The 17,704-nt window shown below is 43.3% G+C and overlaps 1 protein-coding gene across 11 annotated transcripts in view; it reads left to right on the top strand.

The window, feature by feature from the left end:
- LOC110531879 (VPS10 domain-containing receptor SorCS2) overlaps positions 1-17,704 on the top strand; it is a 321,210-nt gene that overhangs the window by 74,277 nt on the left and 229,229 nt on the right. For all 11 annotated transcript variants that reach the window (XM_090184070.1, XM_036987785.2, XM_090184071.1 and 8 more), the window contains exon 2: positions 14,493-14,560. In XM_090184070.1, the coding sequence (XP_090040196.1) occupies positions 14,493-14,560 (68 nt within the window). The remainder of the gene's footprint in view (positions 1-14,492; positions 14,561-17,704) is intronic.

The following is a 17,704-nucleotide window of genomic DNA, read 5'->3' as shown; positions in this document are numbered from 1 at the left end:
TGGTGTCACTTGCTTCTTGATGTGTGAATATATACTGTGATCATGTGACAGATCATGTGACACTTAGATTGCACACAGGTGGACTTTATTAAACTAATTATGTGACTTCTGAAGGTAATTGGTTGCGTCAGATCTTATTTAGGGGTTTCATAGCAAAGGGGGTGAATACAAATGCATGCACCACTTTTCCATTTTAATATATTTTTAATTTTAATTTAATTTTTTCTTTTGTTTTTTTGTTTTTGTTTTTTGAAACAAGTTATTTTTTAAATTTCACTTCACCAATTTTGACAATTTTATGTATGTCCATTACATTAATTCCAAATTGGTACACATAGCCTACAGTTACATAAACTAAGGAAAATGCATTTTCTTTCGTATTCCAATGTTACCTAAGACCTTCATAAATACAACAAAATTGTCATTTTTTGCGATAACATATATGAATCGTATTTATTAGACTGTTAGAATGTAGACGTGCCAAAAGACGTGGCATTAGTTCGAAGGGGGGTCCCTCGAGGCCAGGCTTTTCTAGTTTTAAAGGAGGTTGAGAATGAAGGGGGGATGAAGAGGAAGCGAGAAGGAAAGATAGAATGGCTGCCTGTCAGTGAATTTTGTCAATTAAGTTTTCCTCTGGAGGTTTCGAGAAAGCTTACTTTGGAGTTTGGGTGTGTGCCTCTTCCTCCTCTTCCAAATGAAGTGTGAAAATGCATTAACGCAAGGCCAGGGGCCCAGTCGGGTGGAGAAGAGAGGAAAGAGGCGAGAGAGAAGGGGACACAAGAAAGGAGAAGAGAGGTAGGGCAGGGTTATTAGCCCGAGAGGTGCTGATGGCTTTTGACAAGAGCCTGGTCTCTCTCTCAGACTAAATAGGGGCCTTTTAGTGCCCAGCTGGAAGGGAAACCGTTGGGAAATGACCAGGCACTGTAGGGCCTGTTTAGTCACAACACCCCAGGCCCTGACAGCACCACTCATATGCTCTGGACAGATATGTGCTACGACAACAACTGTGCCCCCTAAAAGGGGAGCTGCTGCTGTGTTGTTGCTTTTAGTGGGGTTTGGTTTAGCTTTATTGGAGCTGCTGGAGCAGAATGTTTGGAGTAGGTAGGCTGAGTGTGGAATGGATCAGGTGAGAGGGAGAGAGAAAGAGGGAGGAGGTGAGGGTAAAGGAGGGAAGGAGGTAGAGTAAGAGGAGGCTCCCGGGTGGCACAGCGGTCTAAGGCACTGCATCTCAGTGCTAGATCTCAACCAGACGTGATTGGGAGTCCCAGAGGGCGGTGCACAATTGGCCCAGCGTCGTCCAGGTTAAGGTTTAGCAGGGGTAGGCCGTCATTGTAAATAAGAATTTTTTCTTAACTGACTTGCCTAGTTAAATAAAGGTTCAATATGAAGAAGTGTGCTTGAGGAGAGAAAGTTAGTGAGAGAGAGCAAAAGAGGGAGAAAAAGGGGGCGTCTGAGGGAAGAGGTGGTGGTTGTTTTGGATTGTTTGTTCATTGTTGAGGAAGCGTCGTGCTTCAGTTGACAGGTAATTGAGTGCTGCACTACAAGAAAATACAATTAACTCCAAATGCCATCGCTAAGCACTCGCACTGCGCAGAGTCAGGATGGGTTCATCGCGACCCGACCTGGTCGCCCCCCCTATTGAAAGGAGTTCAAATAAGTATATATTTTTTTACGACTCAATTACCAAAGTTCATTTTCAAACTATGACGCGAAATGTTTGATAAACTGTTGTTGAACCGGTTCGAGGGGAAGCAAAAACACACACTCGCTCAATAATGTATTATTTTCCCGTAATTAGTCCACAGTTCAATGAATACATTTGGCTAAATTAAATCCTGAGAGGTAGCGCTTCACTGTGTGTAACATGTCATTGAGCCCCCCTTCACCACTGAGCCCTGTCTCTGTTCCACTTTTTGAGTTCCTCTCTAACGCTCTCATCCCACTGTAAATAGCTATTTTTGATGATAAAGGTTTTGATAGAGGAGCGAGGGAGATGTTTTTGCTCCATGGCTAGAGGGAGGAAGGGAGACATAAAAGAGAGGGATGAATGAGGAGGGAGGGGAGAAAGAAGGAGAGAGAGAGAGGGCCTGTGAAAATCAACCAGAGGTGGAGGGAGAGAGAAAGGACACACAGAAGGTGAGCGAGAGAGCAAAAAAAGAGCTTGAGAGGGAACAAAAATGGAAAGAGAGAGAGAGAGAGGGGTGTTAGAGACAGAGGGGAAATGCAGAGAGAGATGTAAAAGCGATAGGAGGGGTGTTAAGGGGCAAGAATGGGAAAAAATGACAGAGGGTGAATGACTGTGAAGCAGGGATCATGGTAATCCTATGGGGACAGCTGTTCAGCCTGGTGCTAGCAGCTGTACGCACTAAATGGGATGCTGTCTGGGTCGGGGTAGGACTCTGCTTTCCTTTCCAACTGCCAGACAAAAAGCACTCACCATTTTGACCCACAGATGATCATGCACGTTCCTATAGGCAGTGTGTTACGTTGTGTCCTTTGTCATCTACCCAAGGTGCTATGATGTTGGGTGCACGCACACACAGGCAGAGACACAAAACACACACACACACACACGCACACACTTGATGGTTCCGCCCCTTTGCTTCTTCACAGGTGGGCTCTCAGTCTGCCTCCGAATCCCCACCCTTGCGTTTTTACCTATCTGGAAAGATTGGATTGTGAATTTCGGAATGAAACTCATCGGAACGAGACCGTCTGGCTGGATGGGGAGGGATGGCGTGGTCTTTGATCAGCCACAGAGGGAAGGATGAGAGAACGACAGAGCAAATCTTTTACTCCTGCCCCTGCTCCTTCTCTGTGTACTCTGTTGTCTTTCACATGGACTGACTGGCTGTCTGCTGGTTGAGAGGATCAAGGTCGATCGAGTTTGAGGTGTGGCAGCGGAACTACAGTACTGTCCTGGAAGTGACGGCAACATCACAGATTGCGTGTGTTCATAGAGATATTTTGGGGCATATCCACTTTTTGGCATGTGGGAGCGTTATGCTCTATTTTTGTCCCCATTTTGTCCTTGTTGCTCACACAACTGAAACAGTCAAATTATTATTTTTGTAGTTTAGGCAAAGCTTGCAGATCACATGGTTTCACTCCAGAATAAATGCAACAACAGTACACCACCAAGCTCTGAGCATCATACTGTATATTTGCGTCATAGCTTCAATGTTCATGCAAGGACTTGAACCACCCAACATCAAGACCCTGCAGGCTTGGTTCAATCGCCAGGGCGCTCCCCTCACCCCTCATTCCCAATGTATGTCCAAATAAGGACATCCAAGAACCCATCACCTCTGGGCTTGGCTCCATCCTCAGCGGAGCTCACCCTCCACCCTCTGTCAGTAGTCCACTAAGCCCCCCCCTATGGAGGTCAAATCGATGGACAGATCTAAGGACCAGGGGGCCAGCAGTAATCCCTGGGCCATGGTTGAGCCATATCGATCACTCGGTCAATGAGATGAGACTACTTATCAGAGCTTCAGGGATTTCTCTTTTTAACTCTTTCTCCATCTATCCTTCCTTTCATCTCTCTCTCTCTCTCTCTCTCTCCCTCTCCCTCTCCCTCTCCCTCTCCCTCTCCCTCTCCCTCTCCCTCTCCCTCTCCCGCTCTCAGTACCTTTGAGGTTTCAGTCTCAATCCTGCTGGCCCTATAAACATTTTAAGACTGTCAGTCCATCTCCAGCAGCCTCTATCAGCACTGCACTTCCCTGGGAATACACCAGTGTTGTTATACATCAGTTTTGGTCTACACTACTGTTCAAAAGTTTGGGGTGAATTAGAAATGTCCTTGTTTTTGAAAGAAAAGCTATTTTTCTGTCCATTAAAATAACATCAAATTGATCAGAAATACAGGCCAGCATCCCAGAGTCGCCTCTTCACTGTTGATGTTAAGACTGGTGTTTTGAGTGTACTATTAAATGAATCTGCCAATTGAGGACTTGTGTCTGTTTCTCAAACTATACACTCTGATGTACTCTAATGTACTCTAATGTACCTCTTGCTCAGTTGTGCACCGGGCCTCCCACTCCTCTTTCTATTCTGGTTAGAGCCAGTTTATGCTGTTCTGTGAAGGGAGTAGTACACAGCGTTGTACAAGATCTTCAGTTTCTTGACAATTCCTCGCATGGAGTAGCCTTCATTTCTCAGAACAAGAATAGAGTAATAGTTTCAGAAGAAAGGTCTTTGTTTCAGGCCATTTTGAGCCTGTAATCGAACCCACAAGTGCTGATGCTCCAGATACTCAACTAGTCTAAAGAAGGCCAGTTTTATTGCTTCTTTAATCAGAACAACATTTTTCAGCTGTGCTAACATAATTGCAAAAGGGTTTTCTAATGATAAAATAGCCTTTTAAAATGATAAACTTAGATTAGCTAACACAACGTACCATTGGAACACAGGAGTGATGGTTGCTGATAATGGGCCTCTGTACGCCTATGTAGATATTCCATAAAAAAATCTGCCGTTTCCAGCTACAATAGTCATTTACAACATTAAGAATGTCGACACTGTATTTCTGATCAATATGTTGTTATTTTATTGGACAAAAAAATGTGCTTTTCTTTCAAAAACAAGGACATTTCTAAGTGACCCAAAACTTTTGAATGGTAGTGTATGTCAGTGTTTTTATGAAGTGTGTGTTTTATGTGCACTAAAGTATCAGCTATGAACTGAGCTGTTTTGTTTCGAAGAGCTTACTTCTACCTCACCCCTGCCGTTTGATAAGGTTTAATCCAGGTGAGGGATTACCAATGGAAAAAGAAAATCACCGCTTTGCATGGGTGGATGGATGCGTGCGTTTGTGTGCGTCTCCGCATGCCATGTTATGTTCAGGTTTTTTCTAGGTCGTCTCGACTACATAAACAGACTAATGACTGGACGAGACCCTAATTACAGACATGAATCAGATATGTGTCACGGAAAGCAGGAGAAAGAGACAAGAAAAGAAAGAGGGAGCGAGCGAGGAAGAGAGGCTTACATAGCATGAAAAGTAAGAGAAAACAAAGACCAGACACAACGAAGTAGAGTTGAGAGACACAGACACAAAAGGAGGACAAACACAGTAATATAGAAGTAACATGACAAAGACAGCAGAAGAGAGTCAAATACTGTAGGAACCAGTGGGAACCAGCCAGTCGAGTGCTGAATACCTCGGTCTAACTGGATGGAGTCTGCCGTGTGTGTGTAAGGGTCAGTATAGTAGAGGTTCCTTTGTAATTCTTTGGACTGTAGGGCCAGCAGAACCCACAGGTCCATGTAATTGCCTTCTCCCTTTCTGCCGGAGCAGTTTAATGAGCGGTCGCCGTCTGAAACAACCGTTAAAATGGCAGCGTGTGTGGGTCACTGCCTGGTGCAAGGGAAGGGGAGGGAGGGGGGTTGAGATCCGTGCAGAAACGTGTTCAACCAGACATGATCGCTCGGGGTCTGATTACTGTTATTAATCATACCCAGATTATTATGGGGTCTGATTATCAATGGTATAGAGAGAGAGAGAGAGAGAGAGAGAGAGAGAGAGAGAGAGAGAGAGAGTATGCTTGTTAAGAGGAGGCAGAGTGAAGTCATCTCTCAAATTGAATTGGCTGGGAATGCTATTTTTGCACACTTTGTGCCTTGTGAAAATCAATTGGGGTTCAATTTTTGAAAAATAGACCAAAATGTATTCCTCTTCATTTTTCCAGACTGTGATGAATTGCTCATCTGTGTGTGGTCTGTTTTCTGGAGAATGTGTTTGCCTCAAGGGGGGGGGGGGGGGGGGGGGTCATACACTCTGATACAGTAATTGTATTTCACTGTTTTTGCTTTCAAAAATGAATGACCACATTCTTTCTCTCAAGCTCTAACGCTCCTCTCGTCTCTCTTTAACCCCACCCTCTTTCTTTTTATTTTCTTTCGCCAAGCACTCCTCTCTCCTCGAAACCGGATTGCTAGCTTTTCATTGAGTCTCTCAGTGTAGCGGAATGTCATGAGGACAAATGACGAGATGGTGATGTGGAGCCAGAGTTCACGGTCGACTGTGTCGCGGCGTAAAGGCTCAATGGGGGCTTGTGTAATTTGTGTGTAGTTATTCATGAATCCTAAATGCTCAGTTGACTTTTCCCTAGTAAATGCCATCCACGGGCTGACAAACAACATTCCCACAGTGTGTCACCATCAGACCGCTTCAATGTTGCTGCATGGTTGCATGGACGTTGTGGAAGAGAATTAAGCTCGTCATGCCAAATGCTTGCAGTTTCTAGTGCTTTCTACACTCTTAGAAAATAAGGTGTTATCTAGAACCGAAAAGGGTTCTTTGGCTGTCCCCATAGGAGAAGTCTTTGAATAACCCTTTTGGTTCCAGGTAGAACAGTTTTTTGGTTCCATGTAGAACCCTTTCCACAGAGGGTTCTACATGGAACCCGAAGGGGTGCTCCTATGGGGACAGCCAAAAATACCTTTTCAAACCTTTTTTTTTAAAGAGCGTACTGTTTATACTGATCTAACAAATAGAATAGTAATAGTGAACAGGAGATAGATTTGTGGAAATGAGCCAAGCCAGTCTTCCAGCCAAGCCAGTCTTCCAGCCAAGCCAGTCTTCCAGCCAAGCCAGTCTTCCAGCCAAGCCAGTCTTCCAGCCAAGCCAGTCTTCTAGCCAAGCCAGTCTTCCAGCCAAGCCAGTCTTCCAGCCAAGCCAGTCTTCCAGCCAAGCCAGTCTTCTAGCCAAGCCAGTCTTCCAGCCAAGCCAGTCTTCTAGCCAAGCCAGTCTTCCAGCCGAGCCAGTCTTCTAGCCAAGCCAGTCTTCTAGCCAAGCCAGTCTTTCAGCCAAGCCAGTCTTCTAGCCAAGCCAGTCTTCTAGCCAAGCCAGTCTTCTAGCCAAGCCAGTCTTCCAGCCAAGCCAGTCTTCTAGCCAAGCCAGTCTTCTAGCCAAGCCAGTCTTCCAGCCAAGCCAGTCTTCGAGCCAAGCCATTCTTGCATGGTCAATTAGTTCAATACAATGCCCCACACAATGTTTTTCTGTCGTAGTTCATTCCAAAAGGAGCCATACGACTTAATGCCACTCGTGTCAATATATTTGCAGATCTATGTAGGCTTCAAGTATATATATACAAATCTATATATTCATTTTTTTGTATGTTATTGTAGTCAACTTTCCACATACTGCTGTTTCTAACAACAGGAAGATCATTCTTAAGATTAATACTCTGCTACGACCTTTAGGGAGTGGCAAACTTTGCCTCTCAGTCAAATAAGCTGTAGGGGCCTGCCAAGCTACAGTCTCGGGCTCCGGCCAGTGCCCGTTGGTGGCCGCGGTGGGATAACGCTTCTCCAGTAATCCAGCAATTTTGTCAGGGAGGGTAGGGACACCACTGCCAACAGAACGCTCCCTCCTCCCCAGGGTGATTCATTTTCCCATCGTGCAGAGCTCAGTCTCAAACTCATTCTCAAACCAGTGCAACACGTGGATAGGACCACAGAACAGTGTGGTGCAGGGTTTCTCTGGAGCCACAGCGCTTTATGGGCTGGTCGGATACAAAACCACGGGAATGTTGACATGCAGATGAAAGACGCAGGCCTGAATCTCTGTCGGCTCAGTGGAGAGAAAGAGAGAGAAGCACTTGAGCTTTCCTTCTCTACTTTTTCATATTTCACAGGACGCGTCCGGGATCCTATTTGATGCAATCCGTATTTTATCCAAGGCTGTCTATTGCAAACAGGGACACATATGTGGTTGTGCCAGGTCCGGTGGACACCAGCCGAGGCATGTTAAAAAGCATCACACTCTCCTGAGAGGAGACCTTTACTAGCCAGCCCTGTTTTACATGAGATAACATAGGATACACGATTATTATTATTATTATTATTATTATTACTATTATACTGCTTTGGCTATATCTACAAATTGTACTTTATGCCATTAAATCCATTTTATTTCTGATTTAGTATCTCTTGTATAAGTGGTGCACGCTGACAGGCTCCCCCATATTAAGTTGTCTTCCTATGCATTTTTTTTCACGTTAAATTGAGAGTTTTGCACAATGAGGAAAATGACTGACCAGATCAGCCACCAAATCAGCCACCTGTTCTCCCTAGACTCCTTCCTTCTCTCCTGTGCCAGTCCCCCACCTCTCCACTACTCTTCTCTCCCTCCATCCACACCTAAACTTGTCAGTAAACTAAAATTGACCTCACCGGGGCAGGCCAATTAAAACTTGAAAAAAAAAAAAACTATTGGTGGCAACACCAAAAGTCCAGATGTTCAGCATAGCAGATAAAGTCAGCGTTGGTGTTTCATTCCGCTCCATCTCTGGCTGGATAAAGTGTCAGATAGGCCTAGGTCTCACTCGGAGTGTCTCATTAGAGCTGTGTGGATAGAGAGGGGCAGCTGTGCCAGAGGCGGACAATCTGTTGCCATCTGGCACACGGCCAGACAAACGGGGGAGGGATATGCTCGCTCACTGTGTCGCAGGATGTCACACAAGACCCTGCCTGGTTTCACATGCTTCAATGGCTTTGAGTAGAAGTTCAGATTATCTCTGATTTCCAATTCTTCATCTGTGGGGAGCTGTGGTGGTCGGTGCCGTTTAAGATGAAGGAGGATGATAAAAAAATGGTATGAGCACAGCCTTATTCCTATTACAGCATATTGGATGTCTGTCATTCATATTCCATTCACCCAGCTCAATGTAACATCGATAGGTTTAGGCTACTACTCACATTTTTCCTGTACCCATCATGAGGTTTCTACAACCTAGCCTTGAATGAAGGTTTGCAACGTACGGTACCAGTCAAAAGTGTGGACACACCTACTCATTCAAGGGTTTTTCTTTATTTTGACTATGTTCTACATTGCAGAATAACAGTGAAGACATCAGAACGATGAAATAACACATATGGAATCATGTAGTAACCAAAAAAAGGGTAAATATTTTCTATTTGAGATTCTTCAAATAGCCACCCTTTGCCTTGATGACAGCTTTTGCACACTCTTGGCATTTTCTCAACCAGCTTCACCTGGAAACCAACAGTCTTGAAGGAGTTTCCACATACGCTGAGCACTTGTTGGCTCCTTTTCCTTCACTCTGCAGTCCAACTCATCCCAAACCATCTCAATTGGGTTGAGGTCGGGTGATTATGGAGGCCAGGTCATCTGTTGCAGCACTCCATCACTCTCCTTCTTGGTCGAATAGCCCTTACACAGCCTGGAGGTCATTGTCCTGTTGAAAAACAAATGATAGTCCCACTATGCGCAAACCAGATGGGATATTGCTGCAGAATGCTATGGTAGCCATGCTGGTTGTGTGCCTTGAATTCAAAAAAAATCACAGACAGTGTCACCAGCAAAGCACCCCCGCACCATCACACCTCCTCCTCCATGCTTCATGGTGGGAACCACACATGCGGAGATCATCCGTTCACCTTCTCTGCGTCTCTGAAAGACACGGCGGTTGAAACCAAAAATCGTACATTTGGTCTCATCAGACCAAAGGAGAGATTTCTAGCGGTCTGATATCCATTTCTCGTGTTTCTTGGCCCAAGCAAGTCTCTTCTTATTATTGGTGTCCTTTAGTAGTGGTTTCTTTGCAGCAATTTGACCATGATGGCCGGATTCCCAGAGTCTCCTCTGAACATTTGATGCTGAGATGTGTCTGTCACTTGAACTCTGTGAAGCATTTATTTCGGCTGCAATTTCTGAGTCTGGTAACTCTAATGAACTTGTCCTCTGCAGCAGAGGTAATTGTGGTTCTTCCTTTCCTGTGGCGGTCCTCATGAGAGCCAGTTTCATCAGAGTGCTTGATGGTTTTTGCAACTGCACTTGAAGAAACTTTCAAAGTTCTTGAAATTGTCCGCATCAACTGACCTTCATGTCTTAAAGTAATGGATTGACTGTAATTTCTCATTGCTTATTTGAGCTGTTCTTGCCATAATATGGACTTGGTCTTTTTCAAAATAGGGCTATCTTCTGTGTACCACCCCTACCTTGTCACAACGGAACTGATCAACGCTTTAAGAAGGAAAGAAAATCCACAAATGAACTTTTAACAAGGCACATTGAAATGAAATGTTAATTGAAATGCATTCCAGGTGACTTCCTGACGAAGCTGGTTGAGAGAATGCCAAGAGTGTGCAAAGCTGTCATCAAGGCAAAGGGTGGCTATTTTGAAGAATCTCAAATATAAAATATATTTTGATGTGTCTAACACTTTTTTGGTTGCTACATGATTCGATATGTGTTGTTTCATAGTGTTGATGTCTTCACTACCAAAAGCTTGCCTTGACTTGGAAGAGTTCCAGTGTTGAATGTTTGAGCCAAGTGTTTGAGTAGGCTAAACTAGGTAGTGAACGTTTTATATATATATATATATATAGCTAACTCTCTTTCTCTCTCTCTTGCCTCTCCTTAATTTTGCAGGAAATTAATTTGTTCAAAACTGTTTAATATTGTTTTTCTCTCTCTTTGAGTTAACTTCCACCACATGTTATGCACTGCAGTGCTAGCTAGCTGTAGCTTATGCTTTCAGTACTAGATTCCTTCTCTGATCCTTTGATTTGGTGGACAACATGTCAGTTCATGCTGTAAAAGCTCTGATAGATTGGAGGGCGTCCTCCGGAAGTTGTCATAATTACTGTGTAAGTCTATGGAAGGGGGTGAGAACCATGAGCCTCCTAGGTTTTGTTCTGAAGTCAATGTACCCATCTGTCCTTCAGCTACACCAAGGTGCTACCCTACAGAGTGCTGCTGAGGCTACTGTAGACCTTCATTGCAAAACAGTGTGTTTTAATCAATTATTTGGTGAAATGTGAATATATTTAGTAGAGTTTTACCTAGAAAGGATAGCTTTCTGAATGTTTCACTATTAAAATTGTCATGAAATTCACTGAGGAGGATGGTCCTCATCTTTTTTCCTTTTAGAGAAGCAGGTAGCCTAGTGGTTAGAGCATTGGGCCAGTAACTGAAAGGTTGCTGGTGTGAATACCTGAACCAAATAGGTGAAAAATCTGTCGATATGCCCTTGAGCAAGGCACTTCACCCTAATTTGCTCCAGATGCGTCGTACTAGTATGGCTGACTCCGAAACAACCACTGTCACTGCACCTATCTGGTGTATGTGACAATAAAATATATAACTTGTAAAATTATTTTTGCATTAACTGTGTAAAACTGTAGGAGCTTGTTTCCGCCACTGCATCTTCTAGGGCTGTAATCAAATCAAATCACAATGTATTTGTCACATGCGCCGAATACAACAGGTACAACAGGTACAACAGGTACAACAGGTACCTTACAGTGAAATGCTTACTTTACAAGCCCTAACCAACAATGCAGTTAAAAAAATAAAAAAATTAAAAGATATATTTAGGAATAAGAAATAAAAGTAACAAATAATAAAGGATTAAGGATGTTGGTGAAAAAATATATTATGACACCTTTCTGTTTTCTCATTGACATTCAACTCAACATTGAAAAAAGGCGCAAGTTGAAGTTTGGCTCCACCTGAGCGAGTTTGACCACATGTCAGAGACCACTATGATGACACACCAAACGCGTTTGTCTTCTTCTGATGACTCTTAAGGGGAAAGTGATTCAAAAGTAACAGAAAGTAAGCAAAAATCAAATTGTTTTCGTCACATGCGCCAGATACAACAGGTACAACAGGTACCTTACAGTGAAATGCTTACTTACAAGCCCTTAACCAACAATGCAAATACCTAAAAAAAAAAAAAGAATAAGAAATAAAAGTAACAAATAATTAAAGAATAGCATGTCACGTTCTGACCATAGTTCTGTTATTTTATTCTTTGTTTTAGTATGGTCAGGGCGTGAGTTGGGGTGGGCAGTCTATGTTTGTTTTTCTATGTTGGTTTTTGTGTTCAGCCTAGTATGGTTCTCAATCAGAGGCAGGTGTCGTTAGTTGTCTCTGATTGAGAATCATACTTAGGTAGCCTGGGTTTCACTGTTGGTTTGTGGGTGTTTGTTGGCACACGGTACTGTTTCGGTCTTCGGTTTCATCACACCGTTTATTGTTTTGTATTTCAGTGTTCAGTTCGTTTTTAATAAATCGTCATGCACACTTACCACGCTGCATCTTGGTCCGATCCCTACTCCTCTTCAGACGAAGAGGAAATCTGCCATTACACAGCAGTAAAATAACAATATTGCTGCTAAATACAGGGGGTACCGGCATAGAGTCAGTGTGCGGGGGCACCAGTCAGTCGAGGTAATTGAGGTAATATGTGCATGTCGGTAGAGTTAAAGTGACTATGCATAGATAATAACAGAGAGTAGCAGCAGTATAAAAGAGGGGGTCAATGCATAAAGGTAACCATTTGATTAGATGTTCATGGAGTCTTATGGCTTGGGGGTAGAAGCTGTTTAGAATCCTCTTGGACCTAGACTTGGCGCTCCGATACCACTTGCCTTGCGGTAGCAGAGAGAATAGTCTATGACTAGGATGGCTGGAGTCTTTGACCATTTTTAGGGCCTTGCTCTAACACCGCCTGGTATAGAGGTCCTGGATGGCGGTCGGAGACCGAGCAATTGCCATACTGGGCAGTGATGCTCTCGATGGTGCTGAGGACCCATGCAAAATATTTTCAGTCTCCTGAGGGGGAATAGATTTTGTAGTGCCCTCTTCATGACTGTCTTGGTGTGCTTGGACCATGTTAGTTTGTTGGTGATGTGGACACCAAGGAACTTGAAGCTCTCAACCTGCTCCACTACAGCCCGTCGATGAGAATGGGGGCGTGCTCGGTCCTCTTTTTCCTGTAGTCCACAATCATCTCCTTTGTCTTGATCACGTTGAGGGAGAGGTTGTTGTCCTGGCACCACACGGCCAGGCCTCTGACCTCCCTATAGGCGTGCTGCTGAGGCTACTGTAGACCTATATTGCAAAACAGTGTGTTTTAATAAATTATTTGGTGACGTGGATATATTTAGTTTTATAGTTACAGTATGATGGCTGTTATCAGTTGACTGCTCGGGCGATTGTCATCGGTTCTGTTCCACTGGTCTCAAAGCATCTTCAGAAGCCCAAGCTACACCAGGGATAGAACTTTGAGCTTGAGTCGCTTTGAGAAAATGTGTCTTGAGACTCAAAATAGTACTTTTGATAGAAATTGGCTCGGTTTTGTGGGCAGGGGCTTGGAGCTACTCTCAAAGTACATTCAGTATTCCACAGATGTGGAGCTCTGAATGACCATTTCTGGGTTGTGCAGAATAATGTAACCCTCTCCCGAGTCCCACTGTGGGCTTTAAAGACTAGCTCAGCCTCCAGAGGGTTCAGCCTCCGTCAAGAGGACTGTTGTCCTCTTGGACTAAAATGCCCTTTGCTGCACTGCTCTTCCCTGGCACGAGGGGGCAATGCTTGTGCCTGGGGCCCTGCTAAAGGTTTGTGAGGGGCTAGGCCAAATGTTTTCACTGGATTAAAACATATTTGTGGGAAATAGTTTGGCCTGCGGCCAAGTGTCTTATCAAAAGAGGTTAAGAGAACATCACTTTCATTTTATCTGACAAAGGAATCCATTAGAGGTTCACAACCTAAAGTAATTTGTGGCCCCTTGCCCACTTCTTTTTCAGAGACCACCCACACTTGTTTTCACCCAGTAGTCTTTGCCAGTTGTGTGGTATAGCTGTATTCTAGGGTTTATGTTGACCTCAAGGATTGTTATAACTCTATGGTCAAACATGTTATAAAAGCTAAACGGACTACTGCCTCTGCTTCAGGCCAGGGCCCTTGGCCAATCAGCTTCTCCAAGCCCCAGTCTCTTCCTCCCTGGCTCCTAACACCTCACTGCGCCAACCTTCCAATCAAACCCCCAGGACTAACTGCACTCCCTGACACTCCTGCACCGACCTCTCGCCATTTCAACGCACTCCCATCAGGCCACACACTGCTGTCAAAACCCGGGGAGTCCTCAGAAAATATGAAAGATGAATGAAGTAGTGGGACACGCACACACATACACACATACTCACAGTTGTTGTTTTTTTAACATTTGACCAAGATGCCCTGGTTCTATGAATAATATATTTTAGAGGTTTCTGTTGAGTTGTATATTAAAGGTGGCTTTTCTTCCCCCAAAACCTGATGTTCAGCACTTGTACTTGTTTATAATAATAAAAGGGGTTCACATTTGAAGTATGTCCTGAAATTATATTCAGCATTAAACAAAACACATCATTTGGCTTGCGTGGGGGTAGTGGGAGGGTAGCACTCTGTAAACATTTCCTTCTAAAATTAAAGAGGCAAACAAGACAGCTATTTCTATAGGGTAATAGTCTCTCTGCGCTCCCTCAAACAAATCTTAGCATAATCAGTAGAAGGGCCAGGAAGCAGAATTCCCCAAAGACAAGGAAAATCATTTTGAAATTGAAAAACACCTTTTTAATCCATTTGAATCAAACCAAATACTGTTACTTTTGCGACACTTACCATGCCATCTGTGAAACCGGTTCCAACTCTGTTGTACAATTGTGACTCACCCTTCATCTCTCCTCTTCCTCAGGTCATCCTCATCCTGACCAAGTACTACCATGGTGACTCCAGCAAGGTTCTGGAGAGCTCCCTCTGGAGGTAGGATCCAAAGGCTGTGTCTGTTTGTTTACGTGTGCGTTTAGCCCTGTCCACATATCAATACAGTTGCACGTGGGTTAAAGGGCCGTGGGTTGATTTCTCGTTGCTGTGCTTCTCAGAAGACACCGTGGCACTGAGTACAGACAGAACAGAGTGGAAGAAAGACGAAACCTCAGCGGGCGTGAGAGCGGGCATCTCTTTGGACAGATAGTATGTCATCGTGACACAGGACAGGCCAATGTAAAAAATGACTGTAACTTTAATCCATTACTTTACCAGCAACAATATTGTCATCAGATTACAGATAATTTTGAAAAACGAGATGATTACTTCTCGGATCACTTTTGAAATTCAGAAAGGATGTTTCCGCCCCCAAAAATTGACACCTTTCTCAATTACTTTCAAATCAGCATTGAAAAAAAGGCTCAAGTTTAAAGGAGAAGTCCACCCAAAACCCACTTTAAAAAAAATAGTTGTTTCATTGATTAATTCGTTGTTGATATATTCCCAAAATGTTTATCAGCAATCAAGTTGTAACTTTCAAAAATGTGTCACCCGGGCCAGATTTCTGTATTTTGAAAGTTGCGTATCTTGAAAACTTGATTGCTGACGTGCAAAACATTTTGGGACGATATCAACAATGGACTAATGAAGCAAATACCAAAAGATCGTTTTTGGGTGGAGTTTACCTTTAAGTTTGTTCTGCCTGACCATAAGTCAGAGACCACTATGACGACACAGCAGATGGGATCTCGGGAAAAGAGCAGGAATAGTTTAGTTTGCACTGTAGCCTACAAATGCCTATGTCTTCCAATGGTGCGACTGCTGTCGGCATCCAAAGATTATCCGACTTGAATAAAGGCTTGGAGGTAAGGACGACAGCAGTGGTGTAGTCTTCAGCGATACGGATATCACTTATTATTGATATCTACATAGCGCATTGATGTGAATCCCACTGCTGCTCTCTCATTTAGCTATTTGCGCCTTATGGATTGTGGTTGTTGTGGATGGCTGTTCACAAATGTATATGTGTATTTTAACCCAATAATGTTTGAAGTGAAAAGAATTTAAGCTGCTGTTTTTGCGACCAGTGGACAGCCAGTGACAAATGTGCTCTTGTAACAGCTGCATAGTGCGGATCGCAGCCTATGGAATAAAACATTTGAGGGAGTTCCTCCCATAGAGTCAGGTCCTCCCATAGAATCAAAAATAATTTGACATCTCTGTGTTTCCTCCCTTCTAAACTCCTCTGTGTTATTGTGTTCCATTCTACCAAAAACACGTTTAATTTAAGAAGACCAGTGGGGATTTTATTGCTCTTTTTAAATTGTGATGATTAAAAAATGAAAAACAATAGGTGTAATGGACACATGATCAAACTTGCTGTCACGCTCTGATCGTAGAGATCCTTTTATTCTCTGTTTGTTTGGTCAGGGTGTGACTCGGGTGGGAAAGTCTATGCTTTCTGGTTCTTTGTTTTTGGGCCTTGTATGATACTCAATCAGGGACAGCTGTCTATCGTTGTCTCTGATTGGAAATCATACTTAGGCAGCCTTTTTTCCTTTTCTCAAAGTGGGTTGTTGTCTTTGTTAGTGGCATGTATAGCCTTACAGAGCTTCACGTTCGTTTTGTTGTTTATTGTTTTGTTGGCGACATTTAAAATAAAAGAATGTACACTTTCCACTCCTGCACCTTGGTCCGGTCATTTCCTCGACAGCGATCGTGACACTTGCACACTTTTGAAAGACTTAAAGAGCTGCAAATTATCGATATCAAAGTGTCACCAACAAAAACATAAACAAAAGACTTATAACAAACGCAGCATAGGGCATACATTTGTCACATGCAAATAGCTCTTTTCGGTAGTGCTCATAGCATGCCATTCCATGAGAGCAGCATTTATTTTACAACTTGAAGCAATGAGCCCAATCAGTCCTCCACGACTACCAAAGAATAAACAACAGAGTAGGCTAATAAATCCTTTGTTTTTGGGTTATGCTGCTCAGGTAAAACAATTTGGCTATTCTGTATTTCCATATTTATGTCCTATTCTTGAAGATCAGTTGGGTAAATTATTTGGAATGATTGGAAATATGACAGACTTTGGTTTTTAATGTAAAGCTATAGCCTAATCCTACTATTATCTGTAGTAGATAGCAAGGGGTTAGAAGCATACATAACCAACCCATAAAGTAAAATGCAACATACATTTATGTCAAATCTAACATAGATTAATCCTTGCAATAGATGTCTTTCAATTGGTGATATTCATTTTTGGCTTCTTCTAATGCCTATTAAGGGGAAAGTAATCAAATAGTAAATGAAAGCAATCAGATTACAATATTGTTTTGGTAATCCAAAAATGATGTTACTGATTAAAATGTCGGACTGTAACGGATTACATTTAGAAAGTAACCTACCCAACCCTGGTCATGACTGGGCCTGACAGGCAGAACAGAGCAGCCTCGAATAGAACTGCCCAGTCGGCAATGGCATTGCCACTTTCCTCAATGTTTCAAAACTAGCTCAGAACCAGTCACTCCTCCACATACAATTAGGTATTCTAGATCATAAGCCATCAAATGTCAGGGTCCTAGTTATAAGGACACTGGGTAGAGAAAGAAAGCCGTCTAGAAATCATCCACAAACATTGAATGTGTCTCACGGCAGTACTTAATTCATTCCCTTCGCCTCACTCTGGGTTCTCTCCACTTCAAAGTGCTGGCCGCTCATTAGGTGTGACTGCCTGTCTCTCTCTCTTGAAGCCAAATGAATAATGTACATATTTCCACCCTGCTCCATTTTGATGTTTTAATGTTGTTACTCCCGAATTATGATTTTATTTTCACCATGACAAACCAGTCTGGTGGGGGGAAAAAAAGAGATGTAGAAAGGTGAACAATCTGGCACATACACTGGATGTCGTTAGCCTCTCTTTGTCATGGTCCGTAGCGTGTAGAGAATTTGCATGTTTTTGTAAGGAGCTAAAATGGCCGCCATGGTGTTGTTGTGCTATTATGATGATTTGGTTCGACTACAGGCGGTATCACAACCGGCCGTGATTGGAAGTCCCATAGGGCGGCTCACAATTGGCCCAGCGTCGTCTGAGTTAAGGGTAGGCCGTCATTGTAAATAAGAATTTGT

The sequence above is a fragment of the Oncorhynchus mykiss genome, chromosome 9 (assembly GCF_057628025.1).
Source record: "Oncorhynchus mykiss isolate SJ-2025 chromosome 9, ASM5762802v1, whole genome shotgun sequence".
Lineage (NCBI taxonomy): Eukaryota > Metazoa > Chordata > Actinopteri > Salmoniformes > Salmonidae > Oncorhynchus > Oncorhynchus mykiss.
This window is presented reverse-complemented; position numbering and strand designations above follow the sequence as displayed.